The sequence below is a fragment of the Mirounga leonina genome, unplaced genomic scaffold (assembly GCF_011800145.1).
Source record: "Mirounga leonina isolate KUSES-001 unplaced genomic scaffold, KU_Mleo_1.0 Mir_180, whole genome shotgun sequence".
NCBI classification, from domain to species: domain Eukaryota; kingdom Metazoa; phylum Chordata; class Mammalia; order Carnivora; family Phocidae; genus Mirounga; species Mirounga leonina.
The window spans coordinates 10,302,060-10,324,173 of NW_023270469.1; the positions used below are offsets into that span (position 1 = coordinate 10,302,060).

At 49.4% G+C, this 22,114-nt stretch overlaps 2 protein-coding genes across 3 annotated transcripts; both read right to left on the reverse strand.

Moving 5' to 3' along the window:
• Positions 1-509: 509 nt before the first annotated feature.
• SYCE1L (synaptonemal complex central element protein 1 like) lies at positions 510-11,591 on the reverse strand. The gene is made up of 11 exons (XM_035024742.1): positions 11,522-11,591; positions 5,815-5,877; positions 4,320-4,379; positions 4,062-4,136; positions 3,450-3,497; positions 3,119-3,173; positions 2,297-2,360; positions 1,364-1,433; positions 1,197-1,272; positions 836-919; positions 510-634 (listed from the first exon to the last, which is right to left on the reverse strand). Exons 1-10 carry the CDS (start codon positions 11,589-11,591, stop codon positions 874-876), a joined length of 627 nt encoding a protein of 208 aa, XP_034880633.1. The 3' UTR covers positions 510-634; positions 836-873.
• Positions 9,475-21,024, reverse strand: MON1B (MON1 homolog B, secretory trafficking associated). 2 transcript variants are annotated; one of them, XM_035024740.1, is made up of 6 exons: positions 20,263-21,024; positions 19,691-19,848; positions 17,209-17,538; positions 15,902-16,721; positions 15,381-15,528; positions 9,475-12,851 (listed from the first exon to the last, which is right to left on the reverse strand). In XM_035024740.1, exons 2-6 carry the CDS (start codon positions 19,836-19,838, stop codon positions 12,642-12,644), a joined length of 1,656 nt encoding a protein of 551 aa, XP_034880631.1. In that variant the 5' UTR covers positions 19,839-19,848; positions 20,263-21,024; the 3' UTR covers positions 9,475-12,641. The 2 variants fall into 2 exon arrangements, with proteins under 2 accessions (XP_034880631.1, XP_034880632.1); XM_035024741.1 differs by lacking the exon at positions 20,263-21,024 and adding an exon at positions 20,065-20,214.
• Between the last annotated feature and the right edge of the window lie 1,090 nt (positions 21,025-22,114).

Here is a 22,114-nt window from a genome sequence, read left to right on the forward strand (position 1 = left end):
CTGCGGTTGTTCGAGGCCCTGGGGAAGGGCGTCCCACAGGAGGACACAGCTGGGCAAAGGCCCTGAGAGGAAAAAGTGCTCGGAGAGGGTGCAAAAGCAGAGGGCTGGAACCGAACGTGTGAGGGGGAGCAGGGGGAGGCTGAGAGGTCTGTGGGATTCTGTGGGGAATGCGGGGGCTCTTGGGAGGTTGGAATTTACTCTGAACCACAGGAGACAGGCAGGACTTTACATGGGTTTTTAACATGTTCCCTCTAGCCCTTGTTGGTAAAACAGTTAGGAACCCGACGTGAGGCCAAGGAGATGGGGTGGCCTAGGCATCCACGTGTCCCTTGTGATGCTCACGAACATTCATTGAGCTCCCCGAGCCCGCCACGTGACCGATGGGCGGAGCCCGGCCGAAGCCCCGCCCCGAGTGCCTGGACACGCCCCCGGCCCGTCGTGAGCAACCCCCCGCCCCCCCCCCAAGCCCGGGGGAGCACAGACTCAGGCAGGAGGTGGAGGAAGGTCCGAAATCCTCGCCTTTATTTCTCGGCCGGCCTCGAAGGGGGTGGGGGTGGGGAGCTTCGGGGGGGTCCTAGTGCTCTGGGGGCGGCTCCAGGTCCTCGCGGAGGGCGCCCGGGCGCTCGGGGCCAGCCTGCGGGAGCGGCGAGTCAGGCTGCCGGCCCCGGCTCCCGAGGGCGCTGGCGTCCCCGCACGCAGGCCGGCGGCTGCCTTTACTCTAGCCGTCACGTCCCCCGCCGGGCGCCCTGCTCCCCACTGATGCTTTCTCCAAGAGACTCCGAGGGCACCCCCGCCCGCCGTCTCTGCCCCCGCGCCGCATCGCCGGGCTCCCTACCTCTCCTTTGCAGGCCCCGTCCTTTGGGGTGCAATGGATTAGGGCGGGACCCTGCCCCCGAATTTCTCCAGCTCCGCCTTCAGCCTGGAGAGCAGGGGGCGCGGAGAGGAAGAAGAGAACGAGAGTGGAGCGGCGCGGGGAGGAAGCCACCAAGATCCCGACGTAGACCTCAGACGCCAAGCGGCCGGAGCCTCCGCGAGCGGCTGGGGTGCAAGGAGCGCCGCACCCCAGAGGCCTCGCCGACCCGCTCCAGCGCCAGGTCTTCCGGGAGGGGCGGCTGGAGGCGGTGACGGGGGAAAGTCGGCCCACTGCCCTCCTCCTTGCTCCTTCCCCTTCGCCCCTTGCTCTCTGCCCCTCTCACCCATCGTTCACCGCCAGGGCGCGCCCCGAGCTCAGCTGCCGCTCCACCTCCTCTAGCTTGGCCCGCGCCAGTTTCTCTGCGGGTGGGCGGAGCGTCATGGGCGGGGCCAGGAGCTCCAGGGGGCTAGGCCCCGCCCCCTCAGCCCCAACCCTGCACGGGGGCCCCACCTTCAGTGAGCAACTGCTCCTTGCTGCTCTGCAGGGCACATATCTCCCGGGCCAGCCGCTGCTTCAACATCTGCGAGAGAGGAGACTTGTCTGTCCGTTTGTCCTCTCAGCCCCCTTGGCAAGTCCTTACCCGAATTATGTCATTCATTCATTCATTCATTCATTCATTCATTCATTCATTCAACTATTTATTAACTCGATGTGCAGTTCCAGCTGTGGCCTGGTGGTAGGGACACATCTCTCCAAAAGCTCCCCATGTCTCCGTGTACCTCTCAAATCTCATCTCTTCTCTCCCCCCATCCTCCCCCCCGCCTTGCTCTCTCAAATACCCCAGGCTGGCTTCAGCCTCAGGGCCTTTGCATTGGCCTTTCCTTCTTCCAGGAACATTTGCACCAAGATACATGCATGTTTTCCTCCCTTACTTTATGTCTGTATTCAGATGTCACCTGCTCCGGGATGCCTTCCCTACTGACATTACATGATCTACTTATTTTTTTGTTTAGAGTCTGAGTTTGCCTCCCCTTGCACCCAACTATTCTGGGGACAAGCAAATACTTGGCCCCTTTGGCTCCCCACTGTCTCCTCCTGCCTGGAACGTTGATCAGACCATGGCCTTTTCAGGGTTCGTATTTGCCACTGCAAGGGGAGCAAACTCTAGGTAAGCAGGAAGAAAGCAGGATGCTCAGCAATGGTTACTGTAACAGTTTGGGCAACAGTCTGGGCAATTGCCCAGTGTGGCAATGGTGGCAATGGTAAGACGTGGCTAAATTTAAGGTAAAAGCTGAAGGGCTGAGTAGGTGGGTAAGAGGAAGAAAGGAGTCAAAACTATCCCATGGAGTTGGGGTGACCAGTGGGTAGACACTGAGCCAGTCAGTGGAGACACTGAAAGCAGGAGAGGAAGGGCTGTGGTTGGAGGCAATGAGGATGGCTCACGTGGAATTCCCAGAGGTCCTTGTGCTGGCCCATCAAATTCTCCAGCTGTTCTTCAACGTGCAACCTAGGGGCCAACAGCCAGGAATGAGAGAATACATGCTAGGACTGACATCCAGCCTGGCTCAGTCTAGGGGATTCCTCTGGATGGCCTTTGGATCTTTGCCCAGTGCTCCCTCTACTAGGAGCCCCCTTATGGGCTTTCTCCTCCAAGCCTTGGTTCCAGTAGCTCCTCTTCCAACAAACTCCCTGATGCAAGCCCCACTCCCATGCCGAACCAGCACCACACTGGGCCATGGACCCGGGGTTACTCCCAGCAGTTACCCTAGCTTCTTCTGTCTGCAATTCTCTGCGACCTGAGAGTTATGGACAGAAATTTGCTCTGTGCACTCCTGCAACATGGAGACTTAATGCTGGCTGGCTGGCTGGCTGGAAAAGGACTGCATAGATGTGTGCATGAATGGATGAATGTGAGTGGGTGGACAGGTGGGTAAGTGGATGACTGGAGGCCTAAATGGGCAGATAAATAAACAAATGAATGGATGGTGGAAGAGCTGGATAGCCAATAGAAGAAGATTTAGAATAACAACAGGGGGTGAAATTTATTTAATAAAGAAACTAGCAATGAATGATCAAACGAGTGAGTTAATCTCAACACTACCAACCAAAATCAAAGATGAGCAGGGAAGTCTCTTGTCTAGCTATTCTATTTTACAGAAAGGAAAAATGAGGAGTGTGTGTCCAAGGTATATTTTCCCTAGCTTTTGCTCCCTCCTCCTTCAGGTTGGGAAATAAGGTGGGGAAGAGTTGAGCAGGACCTCTTACTTCTGAGCTCCACTTTCCTTCCTTTGGCAGTGCAGCTGGAGGATCCTCAGTGCCTCTGTGGGGAGAGGAACCAAGGGAGCCCTGTGTGACCTCTTGGGGAGTCAGGATTGGGTGGAGGTAATGGGCCCCACATCATATCACACATTGGAGGGCACTTGGAGGCCTTTAGTGTCTACTTCGAGTCAGGTGGCAGCTAAGGCAAAGGTCTGAGCAGAGAGGGAAGCACACCCTGACTCAGGTTTCAATGGGATTAATCTAGCTGTTCTGGGAAGTGTGGGCTTTTGTGAGTAAAATGGGGTAGAACAATGAAGACAGAACAGCTGATAAATACCTTGCTTTTTGCTCAAGACCTCCTCTAGGTGCACTTTCTCTCCATTCACTGGAAAACACAGTGACACTTTGAGCCTCCAGAGGCCAGATCCTGTGCCCTCATTGCAACTTCATGCAAAGGCTTATCAAAGTTACAGAAGGCATGGTACAGTGCCAGGGCAGGGGAGGTATCTTCTTGCCACCTGCACCCATCTCCCACTGGGGACCATCCTGATCCAGCATCTCCCCCTCAGTGTCCACATTCTCTATAAGTGCCAAAGGAGTGAAGACCCTGCAGAGTGCACAGGGTTTATACCAATGGGAGAGATGACTAGAAATAAATACACTGTATCAAGTGGAAATACAGGCTGTGAAGAAACAAATAAAGCCGGGGAGTGGGGGTGACAGAGGGAAGGTGGTAGTCCATGTTTAGATGGGGCTGTCAAGCGAGATCTGTTAGAATGAAGTTGGGGCTGAGAGCTCAAAGGTGACTTGAGATAGCAAAAGGCAATTGGTATTATACAGATAAGAGTGTTGCAGATGGAGGGAACAGCCCATGCCAAGACCCTGAGGTGTGCAGAGAACATCAGCAGTGCTCATAAGATCTGTGGGTCCCTCTTTTGGTCCTACTTACAGGAGTCCAGTTCCTTATGCAGGGTCTCCCAGAGAGCTTGGGCTTCTCCCAGTTCCTCACTGGATTTCTTCTTTGCTGGGCCAAAGAAGAGGACACTGTGTGAGTGCAGCCTCTAACCTTGCTATTCTCTTGCACACTGTGACACTGCACACTCATCTTTCAACAACCTGGAGGTGCCTGGATTTTATAGACGAAGTGGTGGCATTCAAAGTCCAGGTTCTTCCTGGCTAGCTAGGAAGTCTAGGTCCTGGAGTTTACCTTGCTGAAGCTCATTAATCCGGTTAATCAGGTCTTCATTCTGTGGCTCCAGGCTTCCCTCTGCAGAACGAAAGAAAGATTGAGCCAGAGAAGATAGGTGCCTGGCTGTCTAAGGCAGATAGAGATGGGTGGGGGTTGGTACAGTATCTCTGATACTAGCAATCAAAACGCATTTATTGAGCTCCTGCTGTGTGTTGGGCTCTGTAAGAGGCCCTTGCAGGGTTTGCATTCTGCATGGGCGAGACAGACATTGAAAGAAGATATATGCTATCAACGTGGGTTCTCTCTTTAGAGAACTATCTCTAACTTCTCCCAGTACCAATTAGAGGGCTCTGTATGGAGACGACTTCCTCCTCATCCCTCTCTGGCTTCAAGGTCAGCAGCACAGAGTTGGGGCAAAAGTTTCCCAACCCTTGCTGGGTCTCACTACCAACTCCTGACACTCTGGAGTGGCTGGAGTTGATAAACTCAAGTCCTTGGTCTTCTGAGACCACCAACTCCCATCTCCTGAAACTTCTAGGAGAGTGAATGCTCTCCAAGGTGCTGATTATGACTTAACACATTCCTGAGGGTCTTCGTTTTACTGGAGACAGTTATGGTCACTCTGAATTTCCAGTCCTGTAATTTCTCTACCTAATTTTAGCCTAGGCAGCAGCTCCCATGCAGGTGGCCATGCGGGGCAGGAGCGTGCCAGGCTGGAGGAAGGAGAGGTTCTCTTTTATTTGGAACAGACCAAACAGACCAATGGGTCATGGGATTTTAGTTGCAGATGGCCTGGGCTGGGGGTCGAACTTCAAACCCAGCCAGCACTCTGCCCCAGCCCTGATGTAGGCTTGCTCCTAGGCCCCCTCAACAAGTGAAGCAAGGTGCAGTCATTTGCATTGCCATTTGCCATTTGTATATAAAAAGGGAGGACAAAGAATACACACCCAGGAATGTTTTTTTTTTTTTTAAATCTCTGGAAAAATACCTAAGAATTTTATTTTATTTTTTTTTAAAGATTTTATTTATTTATTTGAGAGAGAGAGAATGAGATAGAGCATGAGAGAGGGGAGGGTCAGAGGGAGAAGCAGACTCCCCGCCGAGCAGGGAGCCCGATGCAGGACTCGATCCCGGGACTCCAGGATCATGACCTGAGCCGAAGGCAGTCGCTTAACCAACTGAGCCACCCAGGCGCCCCAATACCTAAGAATTTTAAAAATAGTTGCTGCTAGCCCTTAAGCCAGGGACATGGATGGCAGGTGCGTGTGTGTGTGTGTGTGTGTGTGTGTGTGTGTAAGAGAGTAGGGTTTTCCATTCCCTTATTCTTCTTGATTTTTGAAGCTGTACTTTTGGTTCAAAGAATTAAATTGAACAAGAGGGAAAATGCATAATGGGATAATTTCCCAGGATAATTTCCAACCCAGTCCCATGTGAGATGAGGGGACTGGGTTGGAACCATATCTGCCTGCCTCAAAACCCCAGGCTGAGCCTCAGACACAAAGAGATACATGACCTTTCTGCAGCTTTTTCACCATTGCCAGCAGGTCTTCAGTCATCTTCAAAGACTTGGTGTGCCCTGGGGAGATGAAAACAAGAATTACAGGATGGAGGAAAGGCCACGCCTATCTGGGGAAGGGAGGGAGAATGGTGCAGTGAGTTCTGCGGAAGCCCTGGGCTGGAATTGAGGACAAGCTGGGGGAGCAGGCTTCCAGACAGAGCAGGTCTCCTGCAAGACCCTGTCCCTTGCCCCTGAGCTTTCTGATCTGATGTGTGCTGGATGAATCAGGACTCCTAATGGTCAGCTTCTCCTAAGAGGTCAAAGGACATCTCAGGCATTCCCTTAATGAAATGAAACAGCACTTTCACTGCTGCTGTTTAAAATCAGTATGAAGTTCTAACTGATGCAGAAGGGCAGAAAGATGGCATATGAATTTTTAAAGAAATCATTATAGGTCACAATTTGCAAATTCTTAAAGGACTAATGGATGTAGGAAATGGAAGACAACCAGATATTATGAGCCTCCTCACGAAAGAACACAACACCACTTATGAAGGATTCTTGCCAAAAACCAAATCAAACCAAAACAAAACAAAACAACCCAGGAATCTTACCAGATTTCTGTACCTAAATACCAACTCAGAAGAAATAAAAGGGCCAGAGAAACATGTTAAGTGACACCATGGGGATGCAGATGCTGGAAAACACCACAGGGCAATTTGGTTTCTTCAACAAATAAAATGCAAAGGAAAAAAAAAAAGGGAGAGGGGAAACTCTATTGATTAAAAGAAACTTGACACATATATCATTCAATTGTGAGGAAAAGACCTTACTTGGAACCTGATTCAAAGATACTTTTCACCATAGATACATGTATTTAACATGAGCCTGTGTTACTTTTAAAATTATAACAACAACAACAAAACCCACAGGAAAAATGTTAACATCTTAAATTCTTGAAATCAATGATAAAAGGTCAAAGTCCAGTGACTCACTCCTCTCCAAGGAACACTGGGCAGAGAAAATGAAAGGCAGCTCACAAAACGCATCTGATAGTCCCAAGGTAAAAGAAGAGATGCTTACTCACAGTTACAGTGCAAAATCCCTCCTCCTCAGACCCTAACTTCCTCACTTCCCCTTCAAAGAGACCACTAGTGTTACAAGCTATCTGTTGTGTAGTTGGAGATAATTAAATTCACAAGTCCACTCATGCTATTTAAGTGGTGGTGTGTCATAAATGGTGCTCTACATCTTATTTTTCGTTTGACTGTGTATACAGTGATCTTTTTATTCTTTTCAGTGGCTTCATTATGGTCCGCTGAACAGACCATAATTTAAGAGAAGGCCCCTACTCATAGATCTTCAGGTTGTTTCCCTTCTTTTGCTGTTAAAAACAATGCCACAGTGACCATCTGTATTAGTTTTCTTGGGCTGCCATAACAAAGTACCACAAAATGGGTCTTCTTTTTAGAGATCTCTAACTTCTCTCAGTCTCAATTTCAGGGCTCTGTATGGAGATGACTTCCAGTCATCTGGAAGACTCTGCATTTCCAGTCCTGTGATTTCTCTACCTAATTTTAGCCTAGGCAGCAGCTCCCATGCAGGTGGCCACGTGGGGCAGGAGCGTGCCAGGCTGGAGGAAGGAGAGGTTCTCTTTTATTTGGAACAGACCAAACAGACCAATGGGTCATGGTATTTTAGTTGCAGATGGCCTGGGCTGGGGGTTGAACCTCAAACCCAGCCAGCTCTCTGTGCCAGCCCTGATGTAGGCTGGCTCTTCACCTGGCATTCTGTGTATTTCTCTATGCGCAAGTTTCCCTCTCCTTATAGGGATACCAGTCATTGGATTAGGGCCCATCCTAATCCAGAATGACTTCATCTTAACTAGTTTTACGTACAAAGACCCTATTTCCAAATAAGACCACATTTTTAGGTTCTGATAGACATAAATTTTGGGGAGGGACACAATTCAACAAGAAAACCATCCCTATACATTCTTTTTGTGCATGCATGGGAGTATATTTACTGGATAAATTCCTACTAGGCCATCTGCTGGATCAAAGAGCATGTGTATTACTAAATTTGACTGGTTTTATGAAATTGCTCTCCACTTGTTTCAAGCAGGCCCATAAAAGATTCCTTCCCCATATTCTTAGCAGCCAACTATGTTTTCCAACTTCTTCATTTGTGCCAATCTGATAGGCAAAACCAGTATTACATTTCAACCTTTTTGGTAGTAAATACCAAAAAAATTACTCAAATCCTCTAGATCAGAAATTCCATATCTAGGAATCTACCTCAAGGAAATAAATGGTGGGCAAGTTGCTCATTATTTCTAATCTTAAAAAACTGAAGCAACCTAAAGATATTTTAGTTAATTATAGCACATTCATAGGATGAAATCTTTTGTAGCCATTAAAAATCATGTTGTAGGGATGCCTGGGTGGTGCAGTCTGTTAAGCTTCCAACTCCTGGTTTCGGCTCGGGTCTTGATCTCAGGGTCATGAAATCAAGCTCCATGTTGAGTTCCACACTTAATGCAGAGCCTGCTTGAAACTTTCTCTCCTTCTTCCTTCCCACCCCCACCCCGCCCCTACCTGCTCTCTCAAATAAATAAATAAGTCTTTTAAAAAAAAATCATGTTGTAAATTTAAGTTTTGGTAAAATGTTTGGTGGTATGGTGTTTTGGTGGTATGTTCACTTTCTTTACATGTCTGGTCTCAAATCATTTACAAGTTAGTATGCATTAAATTAATTTTGCATTTGAATTTTTAACTATTTAATAGACAAATGTAGAAAACCATGGATGAAAAAGTAACAGCTTCCTCTCAGGAACAAGTCCTTCTTCAGTGAGTCACTTCCCTTCCTAGAGGTAACTACTGCCAACAGTTTGGTGAACACACTCAGATCTTTTAGTAAAATGTATTTCATGCATTGCTTTTTTACTTTCTTACCCCCCAAAACATTCAAACACTACCAAATATGTGAAGTTAAAAATGAAACCTCCCTTTCTCTCGTTGGCCCTAAATCTTCCGACCTTTCTCCAATATAATCCATAATAACGGATATGTCTCCTCTTGAGACTTTAATTTCTACAATACTCTTTTAATATTTGGAAATGAAACAAAAAAAATTAAAGCTACTTTATTAATAAGGGGAAATATTTAATTACTTTCTTTGTAGTATTGCATATGAAAATTTTCAAACACACATGAAAATAGAGAGGACACCTGATGAGCTCTTGATTATGCATATCGTTAAGATCTGACAGCCATTAATATTCATCCATATTTGCTTCAGCTGTTTTTCCTGTGGTATTTTTCAAGCAAGCCCTATGCTTTTATGATATTTCATCCCCAGGTATTTCATTAAGAGTCTCAACTACTTGAGGCCATTTTCTTAGATAACTCCAATCCTGTCATTACACTAAGATTAACAATCATCATGTAGTATCATCCAGTGCCCAGACAAATGGGATTTCTCGATTGTCCCCATGTCTTTTACAGCTGATTTTTGTAACCATTTCTGCGAAAGCTCCATCTGTATTTTTCCCCTCTACTTCATTTCTAGTCTGAATCATCATGAGTGATCAGTAAATCTCTTAAATAACCCGACTAACATCTTGATAAAAATTCCTGAGAAATCCATATTACAAAACAGTCTGTACAGCATGAGTCCCTTTTAACATTTTATTTTGAAATAATTTCAGATGTACATAAAAGTGGTAGAAAAAGGCCACAGTGCTCCTATTTGCCTTTGTATTAGATTTCTCATTTGTGAGCATTTCTGTACCATATATTGCAGGCATCATGGCCCATTTTTCCTTAATATTCCAGTGTATATTTCTTAAATAAAAGAGGACTCTGCCAGGTAACCACAGTATAACCATCAACACTGGGATGGTAATATTGATCAGTATTAATATGTGGTCCTTGGATGCCATTCAAAATTTCCTCCTTTCTCTATTTTAAAATCATACAGCACTACATTTTCCTGAAAGAAAAATAAAACAAAAAAAAAATCACAAAAATGCCTCCACCTTTGCACACTCCTAAAAACCTAAGTCCCTTGTTGAGAGTCATTAGTTAGGCCTTTAGCCTTCAGACACTGTGCAATATACCTAGGGCTCTAGTTGACATTACCCGTCTTTTTAATTTTTTTTTTAAATCCCAACTTGCTTTTCTCTCATAAAAGTATGATCACCTTTGAAGCTCATTGTGTCAATAAACCATGATCTTACTCTTTTAAAAATTAATTTTTAATTATCTTATTGTTTTCTTACTGCTTAAAAAAATGTCCACCACACAGGCATTCCACAATAGGCATGGACATATCTAAATCTAGACATTTCCCTGATTGCTCCTCGCGTCTTGCTTCCATCAACAACACTCCACTGATCCTTCATGGTCCACACATCTGCACATTTTATGATTATCAAGCATGGTGACTACAGATATGGAATAGCATTTTAGATGCTAAAAATTCTGCCAAACTGCTTCTAGCAAAGCTTCTACTGGTCAGTTCTGAGTGAGGCAAAAGAGAGCCTGTTTCCCTACAGAGTAATCAGAACTAGATTTATCCCTCTCTTTTTAAAGCCATTTTCAATGGGCTAGAAATGATACTTAACATGTTCAATTTTCCCCTTTGCTGGTGAAGTTAATCAGAACTTCAATTTTGACTCATTTGAAAGCTTGATACGAAAATAGTTTTTAGCACAGCTGCTACTATTTTAAGTGCTATAGTAAGAGCTTAATAAATGAGATCTATTTGCATCTGTCTTCCTTCTGAATGTCCTTTGTTGAAGGCCCTTGATGTATAGCCCTAACCTAAGAGAGCTCTTCCAGTTAAAGTTACTATTCATACAATAATAAAAATAAAAATTACTGAACACCTACTATATGCCAAGCAGCATTGTTTTAGGTGCTGGAGAAATAACAATAAAGCAGTGAACAATCATAATTATTGTTGGTGTCTGCATAGATAGATCTGGAAAGATGCAGTCCAAATGTTATTATTAATACAGTGGTTTAAGGAGTGTGCAGGAAGGGGGACAAAGATAGATCAAAGGAGGGCAGAAAGTCCAGAGCTGTTGAAACAAGAGTGGTGGGTACATGGGCCTTCACCGTATTATTTGCTGTACTTTGGGACATTTCCAAAAATGTCTACAATTAAAAAAAAAGCTAGTGGCATAGCAGTGGATCACTGAATTGGGAGGGTTTCTTCTTCTGGCTTCGCGGTAATTTCTAATTACCCTTAGAGCAATCCCCTCCCCCTCACTAGGGTGGGGGTGTCGTTATCGACAAAGTGCGCCAAGGAAAGGAGCCATCCATGGGAGAGGCCACTCTCATTCCGACTTAAGAGTCCATGTGAAACGCGATATGGGCTGGGTGTGAAATGATACCGGGGCATTACGGTTGCTTTTCCTCGGTGTGGCAGGAGCAGAGTGGTTTTTGTGACGACATCCATCCCCGTTTTTTGTCTGAAGAGATGCGTATTGAAATAGTCTATTGTTTCTTCGAAACACTTAAACCAATATACCCGATAAAGCTGGGTTAATCTAGACGATAGGAATATGCACGTTATTTTTCTCCCCTTTGGTGAAGTTTTTGTTTTCGTAAAAAGCTTAATTTTTTTAGTACACTATTCATATTTCATTACTGTAGCGCGACAAGGCTCCCTCCCGTCTGCCCTGGCCAGGGAGAGGCTGGCTCGCCCTCCCTACCTTCAGCCTCCTCGGCCTCCTCTACCACTTCGGGGGCCTCCATTTTCAAAGGCTCCAACTTGCCCGCCATTTTCCAAAGCGGGGCTTGCGCTTGCGTGCACCTTGGACGACGACTGGTCAAAAAACCCCAAAAAACACCACGAGGGACACAGGCTCTGCGGCGCGCATGCGTGCACTGCGCGTCTGCTCGTCAGTCGCCCAGGCTGGAGGCGCGGTGAGGGTTCAGCTCCCGCCAAGCAGGGACGCGGGCCCCTGAACGACAGTTAGCGCGCATGCGTAACCTTGCGTCCACCAGCTCCAGTGTAGGGGAACGGGCACAACTGGGTCTCGGTCGGTTGAGGGGGGAGTGCTGTGCACACACGTACGAACTCTAGGGAAGCCTTGCCCTCTCTGGGTTGCCGTGTGGTGCAGGTTGTGGAAGTCCGAGACAATATACATGAGCTGTGCGGTGGTACCCAGGAGTTCGAGTCCCCCTTCGTTCACAAATCCTCACGTAATAGCCTATGCGAGGTTTTCTGCACTTGACGAAGGAGTTCAATGAGCCTTAGAAGCCGAGTGCACCTCCCATGCAGGATGTCTGGATCTCAGCCACCTGTGAAGTCAGGTGTTCTGCCCTGGAGGCCACCTTCTCACCGGTATCAGCAGCAGCCAACGTTGATGGGGGCCACTTTTGACCAGGTAAAGATGAAGTACATGAAGGGCAAAGGAATGTCCTTGTGGGAACTGGTTTTAGGTCTTTTATGTACTGTTTCTTTCGTTAAGCCTTTCATGAAGGCTGGCCATGCATTTCCAATTCCAGAGCCCCTGCGGACCACCCAAAGGGACCTTGGCCAACCCTAGACACTTAGGGCTGAGAGCCCATCAAGGAGGCAGACTCCTGATGCAGGACAGAGGGTGTGCTGCCCAGGACTGGAGGAGACAGCCCCTGACAGAGGAATATCATCCGAGTGATAGAGGTGAGGCAGAGGGGCCGCAGGATTTTCCCAGAGATGGAGGAGCATGACGGGGCTGGGGAAGCAGCCTTTCCTCTGTCCCTCCTGCCCCTTTCCCAGGGTGGAGACAGAAGGTAAAAACCAAAGGTGGTGGTTCTCAGCACTGCCCAATCTGAGAACTCCACCTCTCAAGGTCCAGGGAACAAGCCGTTATGGGAAGGTTGGTCTGTAGAGGCAGCTGGGGCTGCTGGGGGTGTGGAGTACTTGGGTGGGTAACGAATGAAGAGTCGATCCTCCTCTTTCTTCACCCAGCGCAGGAGTTTAGTCACTACCAAGATGGCACCTGCCTTTGTCACCAGGGGGCTCAAGCAGGTATAGAGTTCAAATTTGGAAGTCACCTGCAGGTTTGAGAGGAGACAGAGTCAGTTAGGCCAGAGCTGACCATGCCCAGTCCTGTCCACCCCACCCAAGCCCCATGCCCGTCTCTTGTTTGGAAAACCCATCTGGCAAGGGTTCCCACCAGGTGCTACCTGGTCACTGGGCTAAAATTGGTAAACTAATATTGTGTCATGGTGGGCCAGGGGTTTTCAGTAGGGCCAAGGAATCAGCTAATCTAGTGGCCGCTGGCTCTGTGTGTGTGTGTGTGCGTACTCCCTAGATCTCAGTTTGCTCATCTGTGGACCAGGGAAAACAACAATGCTTAACATTTACTGAGCAGTTGTCGTATACAAGGTTCTGTTCTCAGCTCCACATACTTGTTTTCATCATTTGCAGCCTGGGCATGATAGGAGGATTAATTCAATTTAATCCTTATACCAACCAGAGACCCAACCTGACCAGGTCACTATACCTTTCTGTATCACCTCTCTCACTGCTCTCCCCCTTACTCACTCTGTTCCGGGCCACTCTAACCTCTCCCTGCTATTCCTCAAACATACAGGTTCTGTCTCACCTCACAGCATTTGCACGGTCCTTTCCCTCTCCCTCCAGATACCCACATAGCCCACTACCTCCCCCTTATGCCATCTCTTCAGTGAGTCATCCCCTGACAACCCAATTTAAAATCCTGAGCCTACCATATCTTGGTTTTGAAATGCCATTCTCCACCAAAAGGAACAAGGACTCCTTGGACAAATGGCTGATTCCAGGACTGGCACAGAGAAAGTACATGACGAGCCTGGAACGTCGTGTGCCAGAAAACAGGAATGCTCAGACATCGATGGAGACGTATAAAAAAAGACACAGGGCCCAGCCCGACTAAATCAAGATAGTTTGAGCACCAAAATGAATGACAGAAAAGGCTTGTAGCCCACTGACTTAAAGAAAAATCCATGAGACCATATTGCTATAAAATTAAAAATTCAACAAATAAACAGGGGGAGGAAAAGTTCTTCCATATAGTAGTAGAATCCCAAAGAATAAATGTAGAAGGGATGACAGAGTTCAAAAATCACACGTGGCAAACACCAGAGCAGTAACTGTTGCAGACAAGAATCATTAATGGCTATTAAAGTCAGGGGATGAAAGTGTGATGGAAAACAGAAACCTGACATAATCCCCACAAGATATTTACTAATTATGGGGCGCCTGGGTGGCTCAGTTGGTTAAGCGACTGCCTTCGGCTCAGGTCATGATCCTGGAGTCCCGGGATCGAGTCCCGCATCGGGCTCCCTGCTCTGCGGGGAGCCTGCTTCTCCCTCTGACCCTCCCCCTCTCATGCTCTCTGTCTCTCATTCTCTCTGTCTCAAATAAATAAATAAAATCTTTAAAAAAAAAAAAGATATTTACTAATTATAAAGGGGGAAAACACTAACTTTGTAGTGGAGAAATCTGGGAGACAGCACCTTAACCCAGTGATCTAAGTTAAATCAACAGTGGGACAAATGACACTGTGGATCTCCTGATCAGGTGCAGAGAAGGGCATATCACTCACTCTTGGGATATTCTTGCCCAAAATGCATGACCTTAATTCAGTCATGAGAAAGTATTAGAAAACCCCAAGTTGAGGGACATCCTACAAACTAGCTGGTACTCTTTAAAAAGTGTCAAGGACATGCAAAAAAAACTAAGGATTCTAGAATCAATGAGACTAAGAAGATAACAATAAATAAACCAATATAAGATCCTGGACTGGATTCTGGACCAGTAGAAGGACATTAGTGGGCCAACTGGTGAGATCTGAATGAAATCTGTGGATTAGATGTTGTTGTATTGATGTTAATTTCCTGATTTTAATAAGCTCCTGTGGTTAACATCTGGAGAAACTAGGGGAAGAACCTATTTATAGTAATTATTTGTACTATTTTGCAGCTTCTTTGTAAGTCTAAAATTGCTTGGAAATGGAAGTTAAAAAAATTTAAAATTAATATAATCCTCGGGTGAGAACAATGCCTCACACCCAATAAGCATACAATAAATGATTTAATACATGTCTGCCAAATGGCAGAGCCTGAGGGAAGGTGCCGTTTCCAGTGGGGTCACCTTGGTCAAAGTCCCTGAATGGCTGACCCTTAATCGACCCATGGGAATGAGGAGAGGAGCCCTGAAGACCCCAGGGAAGGACACCCCAGGTAGAAGGCAAAGCGTGGGACCAAGCCTGTAGTGTTCAAGAGTGCTGGGGACTCCCAGAGCGAAAATTGAACTGGTAGACACACGGGCAGGGCTCCTGGGAAAACAAGAGGCATGCTGATGGTTGTTAATGGGACCTCTTCCAAGTCAGAGACACTGTACTGGTAGCCAATGGGGAAACAAGGAGAAGAACAGTGGTACGGGAGGGTTGTAGACCGTGCAATCCTTACGAGTTTCAAAGACACCTGTGTAATGGTAGGAACGGGGATGCAGGCAAAGGCATGGTCAGAGTGGACGGAGTGGAGGAAGAGGAGTCTTCAAGTCAGGAACGAATTCTTCCAGGCCCCTCGCCGACTCACCCAGGCCAGCAGCGTCTCCCGCTCAGCCACGTGGTAAATGAGGCGCAGGGGCCTGGAGGGGCTGTGCAGGCGCGCGTGCAGACGGTGGTACAGGTCGGACAGGCGCTGCCGCTCCTGCTCTCTGCTGTACGGGGCCTCCAGCTCAGGGCTGCCGGGAAGGAGGGAGGAGAGGCCACGGTCAATCAGAGGCTTGCTTGGCTCGCCTGTCTCCCCTCAGCCTAGGGAGTTCGATTAAGTGAGGGAGCCCAGCCGCCCCCCTTAGACTTGAGGTTTCTCAGTGGTTGGAGGCCCAGCTGGCCCAGCAACCGGGGGGTTCCAGGAGTACTGGGGCCCTCTTCTTCATCAGAATGAGGGACTCCTTGAGGCTGCTGGTTGAGCCTCCCTCAGTGGACAGACTCCCGTTGGATTCCATCCTCCTAGAGAATGCCTGGCTCCCTCCCACCTCATGGCTATGAGACGCTGAACCTTTTAGTTGGATAAGGCTTCCTGCCCAGCCAACTGCCCGCAGGGTCCGGGCCTACCTGGTAAACTGAGGCAGCTGGCGGTGATGGTCGGGGATATCGAGCGGCTTATAGAGGAAGTGTCGGAGGCCGGGCGCCCCCACAGCCTGCACGCTGTAGGCGGGAGCACTGGTTGCTGGGGCGCTCGAGAAGCTGGCAGCCTCCCCCAGGGCCCGCATGGCACCAAGGCCGTGCATGCCCTCCTCCAGCAGGCGCCTGCACGTGGCCATGTCATGGAAGGCCTCGGGGTCGGTGCCAAGCAGCAGCAGGCAGACCGGCATGGCGTCCAGGCGCGCCACGTACGCGTAGAAGAAACCGTCGGGGTTGAAGCGGGGCAGGCACACAGGTGCCCACGCCTCCCCCGCCGCGAAGGCCGGCGCCCCCACCCAGTCGAGCAGCAACTGCAGGTCGGCTGGGTCCAGCCGGCACTCGGCGAGCACAGTCCGCTCCTGGGCCGCCGTCACCAGCCGGCCTCCGATCGCCAGCAGCGAGAGGGCCAGGCCAGGCGCCGTGCAGCGCCGTAGCAGCGCCCCCAGGGCGTCCCGCAGCGGGCGAGCCAGAGGCACGCAGCGCACGGCGCCCAGCAGCAGGGCCCCGGGGTCCCGCTCCACGCTGTCCAGGAGCCGGTCTAGGGTGCGCTCCGAACCGGCCAGCAGGCGGCGGAGGTCGTAGTTCTGCTTGCGCGCGAAGATGCGGGCCACACTTGCACGCGTGAGCGTGCTCACGATCTGCGCGTGCACGGCGAGCAGCTCCCCGCGTAGCTGGGCTGCTGACTGAGGAGTCCTTGACACGGCCACCAGCAGCAGTGGGCCCTGCTGTAGGAACACCAGCTTGTGGTCCTCTGGAGGAGGGAAGGGGGGCAGGGGGTAGACATGGGTCAGCTGCCGCTGGAGGGCTCAGGCGGGGCTCTTCTGCTCTGTCCCTGAACACACGCACTCCCGGCCCGGGCTCACATGGTCACTCTGTGGCACACTTGCACGAGGATAAGGACAACTGGGGGGAGTTTGGGTTATTCGTAGACACATGATGGGATGGTCAAGGAATCAGGTTAGACACACAGCATGGATCAGGGGAAGACAGAGCAAGGACTGACACGGAAACCCAGAGACACCCAGAGAGCCCCCAAAGTCACAGAAGTATCCAGCCAGTGACTCGGGTCCAGGTGAGTTAATCACTCAGAACCCAGCAGGCCAAACAGATGGACAAGAGAGAGATGCCTAGCCAGCCAGCCATATACACAGAGGGCTGCGTGGATAGTCTCCCAGCCAGCCATTTTCCTGTCCACCATCCCCTGCTCTCCCCACTCCCTCTCCCCCACCTCTGCTCACCAGCGTAGATGGCGCGGATGGCATCCCCTGCACTCTGTACGAAGGACACGAGGGCTGTCATCACACCCATGGTCGTCGACAGTGCCTCCACGCTACCATACCTGGAGTAGATGGGCTTGCCTGCCTCGCTCAGCACAAACACGTGCTTTCTCTTGTTGCGCCAGTCCTCATCACTGGGGTCCCCACCCTGGCCCCCAGAGCCACTCTCGGGGTCACCCAGGGGACTATCCTCAGAGGTCGCAGGATCCCAAAGCCCACAGGTGCATGACAGGGCCTCTGACTGGGGCAGGGGTGACAGCAGGCCGGGTGGCTGATCCTTCGTCTCGGGTTCTGAAAGGGAAATCCTGGTGAGTCATTCTGGCTGTGGACTCCCCTTAACCCCATGTGCCCAGGGACTTACCAAATCTCTACCAGCCCCCCAATGACCCGTGATACTGACACAGACCTCCAGGTGTCCCCTCTACCCCTCAATGACCTCCACATGATCCCCCTAAAACCCCAACAATCCAATCTCTCACTGTCATTACAGAACCCTCTATGTCCCTAAAGCTTATTTATTCTCCTGTCAATAACTGACACTTCCAAGTCTTCAAAGCACCCTATTGCTTCTGAATGACCATTATTATCTTCATCTTCAATGATCCACCATTAACACCTCTGACCCCTCATGTATTCTCCTAGTATCTACTCACCCCTCATTGGCCATCATGACATCCACTAATATCTCTACAGTCTCTCATTTAAATCCTTCCCACTGCCCCACCCCTCCCTAATCCCTTACTCATTCTCATGGATGTTCACTGATCCCTAATGACCTCATTGACTCTCCTCATCAACCACGTATATTTTTGGTGATAACCACTAATTCTTCCAATGACTGCCATGAATATCCAGTAGCACCCAGATCTTTAAGCCTCCCCTAAGCCCCTATTTATGCCCACTGCTTTTCACTAACATTCCAGTTATTCCATTAATACCTGGGTCTCCAGTGACCTCCAGTGACTGCCCTGACACACAATCTATTTTACCTCATGTGCACTCCATCCCCACCATGACCACCATGAACCTCTACTAACATCCAAGACTTCAAATAACTTCCCCTGACCCTCTTTTATTTAATTCTCCCTTCTCCCCAATGACTACTATTAATTTCCACTAACATCCAGGATTTCAGTGACCTCCTCCAACTTCCTTGACCTCCTTTTATTCTCATTGATAATCCACTCCACTCCTTACAATACCCACCAAGGGGCACCTGGGTGGCTCAGTTGTTAAGCATCTGCCTTTGGCTCAGGTCATGATCCCAGGGTCCTGGGATTGAGCCCTGCATTAGGCTCTCTGCTCAGTGGGAAGCCTGCTTCTCCGTCTCCCACTCCCCATGCTTGTGTTCCCTCCCTCTCTGTCTTTCTGTCAAATAAAATCTTAAAAAAAAAAAAATACCCACCATAATTACACTAACACATAGGACTATGATAATGTTGTCCACCGCCCTTCCTCATGACGATCATTAACAATCAGCAATAAAACCCACAACTTCACTGCCCCCTACTGATTGCTTTGACACCTCTCCCATTTATTCCAATGTCTACTGATCCCCCATTAACAACCATTATTTCAACAACTTTCCCATAAAATCCCAATGACCTCATATTCCCTCATTCTCCGATTGACATTTGCCAATCCCCCATGTTGTCCTCCCAATTACCCTCCCAATACCTGCCATTACTTGCCAATAATTTCCAAATTCTCAAAGACACCCCCCCAACACCCACCATTTATTCTCAGTGATGTCCACTCATCCTTCTTGATGATGCCACTAACATCCACTCATTCCCAGGTGGTCAATAAGCATTGTTTCCCCAATGACTCCCATTGAGTCTCCATCAAATAACTTCACACATCCACTAATTCTTCAAAGACCCTCCTACTGGTCCTCTGACTCTCCACATAATCTCACTGATGTCCACTGCCTCCTCACCAATGACCGCCCTTAACATCTAATTTTTGGTTCCTTAAAGACTGTCACCAACAACTCACCACTGACTCCTCAATGATGTAAACACTGAATGCGCATTGGTTGCCACTGATCCCCTTTCCCACCTCAATGACTTAAATAACACCCTAGCCCCCAAAGACACTGACTTCTAAATAGTTTCCTTTTGATTGTATTAACTTTCTTTCGTCATTCATTGACCTAAACATCCTAAATCCCCAATACCCTTCGTTGACCCCAACGATTCCTCAAAGACCTGAACTCAGATCAAGTCCCCAGTGAACATCCATTGACACCTACTGATTACCTTTTCATTCCTCAATGATTTAAACTACACTGTGTGTCCACAATGGCCTCCTACTGATCCTGCTGCGGTTTAAACCACTTTCCTGAGTCCCAAAAGATTCCTCACTTGTCCCCCTCTGACCTCCCCCAACAATGACACCCTCTAGGTATTCTTTCCAAGACCCTAGTGAGGGGAAGACATACCTGTTTTCTCCAGGTCCCCGTCTCCAGGATCCGGCGGGTCCTCGTGAACCCCTCCATCCTCTCCAGCCTCCTCACTGGGGAACCGAGTGTCCTCCAAGTCCTCCGCGTCCCCAGGGGCTGGGGCTTTAGTGTCTCCTCCAGCCTCCATCTGCACATCCCTGTGGGGTAAAGGAATTGAGGGTGACAGGAAGCAAAAGAAACTTCTTAAAAGCCTCTGCTGAGCCTGGCCCCCTTGGACACATGCCTACTGCTCGTTTCCCCTCGGGTTTCAACAGGATGAGACAAGCAAAAACATGACCAACTACTTGCACCCTCCGACATTTCCCGGAAAGGGAGGTTCTAATGAGCTTCAGCAGATACAGAGACATAAACACCTGTTTTAACCCCGTATCCCAACTGGCCGGGTGCCATCACTTCCCGAGCAGCGGGAGCATCATACTTCCGGGTGCGGCTGCCGTCGTGCCACACTTCCGGGTACGACGCCACTCTGAAGACCCTTCCGGCTGCGGAGCTTTATTCGCTCTCCGCCGCGCCGGGGCCCTGTCTCCCGCCGCCCACTGGCGTCCCCTCACCGTTGAGATGACGCGCGCCACTCCGGATTTACGTCGGCCTGGCTGGGGACCCGGCGAACCGCCTACGCACTCCTCTCACCGCCCTGGCTCGCAAGGCTAACACAGGCGAGCCCGGCAGCTCCCCTTGCAGCCGGCTGTCGGCGTGACGGGGGCGCGGCTCGCGTTCAACCAGTCCGGAGTCGGAGGGCCTCCCTGTGGCCCAATCAAGAGAAGCCGGCTCTCCTCCTGCCGTTCCGCACCGGCTCCGGCCGCGCCGTAGCTCCACCAATACTGTGCGCTGCGTTGCGATTGCACCCGCCCATCTTGACTGACATATCCCCGGACCCAATCGAAGGCTCGAGGGCTTTCACAGCCTCGGTCATGATGGATACCAATGTCCGACCAATAGGCGTGCTCCCCAGAATTGAGGCAACTTCACTTTCCCTAATCCACCTGAAAAGGCGAAGGGTGGGGTGGAGTAGTCTGTGCCGAGAGGAAATGCTTGACGGGCAGTCCCCGCTTCCAATCGGAGCGCTGTGCGCAGCCTGGCCAACCTATGGGGCTCGGTTGCTAAAGAAGCGAGAGACGGGCTTCTCAGAAGTGGGAAGTATTCGTGTGTCTCTCTGTAGTCAGACAGACAAAGGGCTCGACAGCCTCTGGAAAAAGGGAAGCTTGCTCATGGAGAGGGGGGGAGTGAGCTTACGAAGGCGATGTGCAGGCTGCCCAGGGTTTGCCCAGATCCGCCGAAGGCCTGGTAGACCTCATTTCCGAAAGAGCTCTGTGGGCGGGGCTATGCGGTTTAGGAGTCCTGGCTTAAAGGAGGGACACGCAGGCGTGGCTTTGAAAGGCCTAGGAGCTCTGGTTGGTTGAGGAAAATGCCCCTCCGGCCTCTGCGCGCTACCATTGGCTGGGCGAGGGGAGGCGCGACGTCGCCGCCGGGGACCCGCCCCCTAGAGGGTGCCCTCCCTCCCTAGTTTAGATAGTGCCTGAGCTGGATTTGTTTTTATCCCCGGGCAGAGCATCGCAGGGCAAAGCCTTCGGGGACCGGCAGAGTGGAGTCCCCAGCTCCAATGCCCGCAGGATTTCCATTTACGTTGGGGAATCGCAGGAGAAATAGACTCCACCTCTGAGCACTCTCTCCTCAGGAAATTGAAGGGCAAACTCTTCCATCCCTTCCCGATAAGGGATCCCCAATTGTGACTTGCTTCCCCTCAGCGGGATGTGCCCAATTCCAAGTTTCTTGTCATGTCAGCTAGAATATGCTTTTTCATGAATCTACATCACCAGGTAAACAAACCAACTCTTCCCACATCCATATTCCCACCGGAATACAAGGTATTAAAAAACAACTCTGCCAAGAGGGGAGTAAATTTCTGGAGTCCAGTGAATCCTGAAGACATAGTAAGACCCTGCACTCATATAAATACTTTTCAATCCTCATTACAGAGGATCAAGGAAACTGAAGGGTGTTTGAGTTTATTTATATGACTGCTAAGGAGAATAATTGTTCTTACATCCCAAAGTGGGCATCTCCACTGGGAAATTCTGCGTTTGGGGTGAGTTGACCAATCTCAAGATACTTGCCCTCTTCATCCTCTGCACAAACACTTCCATACTAGGCTGCACCCACAAGCACAGGAAAGCGTCCCTGTCTAAGGACATTTTTTTTTTTCATGTGGTCACTAGAACATAGTTCCCAGGGCTGCACAACCATGCCTACTTCTATACTTGCCCCAGGACGGATAGAGTCTCTGGAACTGACAATTCATAAACCACACTAGGAACTTGCCTGTGCCTATTTGGATATATTGTGATGACCCTCCTGCCATGGGTTATTTTCTTTCTAGACTTCTTGATTGCTAGGAAATTGAAC

Coding starts and splice junctions, on each gene's coding strand:
- SYCE1L (XM_035024742.1), bottom strand. CDS start 11,591: ATGGCGGGCAAGTTGGAGCCTTTGAAAATGGAGGCCCCCGAAGTGGTA. Junction 4,380..5,814: donor GGTGAAAAAGCTGCAGAAAG/GTCATGTATCTC, acceptor TTCGTTCTGCAG/AGGGAAGCCTGGAGCCACAG. Junction 1,434..2,296: donor AGGACCTCTGGGAATTCCAC/GTGAGCCATCCT, acceptor CCTCTCTCGCAG/ATGTTGAAGCAGCGGCTGGC.
- MON1B (XM_035024740.1), bottom strand. CDS start 19,838: ATGGAGGCTGGAGGAGACACTAAAGCCCCAGCCCCTGGGGACGCGGAG. Junction 17,539..19,690: donor CGGGGACCTGGAGAAAACAG/GTATGTCTTCCC, acceptor TTTCCCTTTCAG/AACCCGAGACGAAGGATCAG. Junction 12,852..15,380: donor GGGAGACGCTGCTGGCCTGG/GTGAGTCGGCGA, acceptor TCAAACCTGCAG/GTGACTTCCAAATTTGAACT.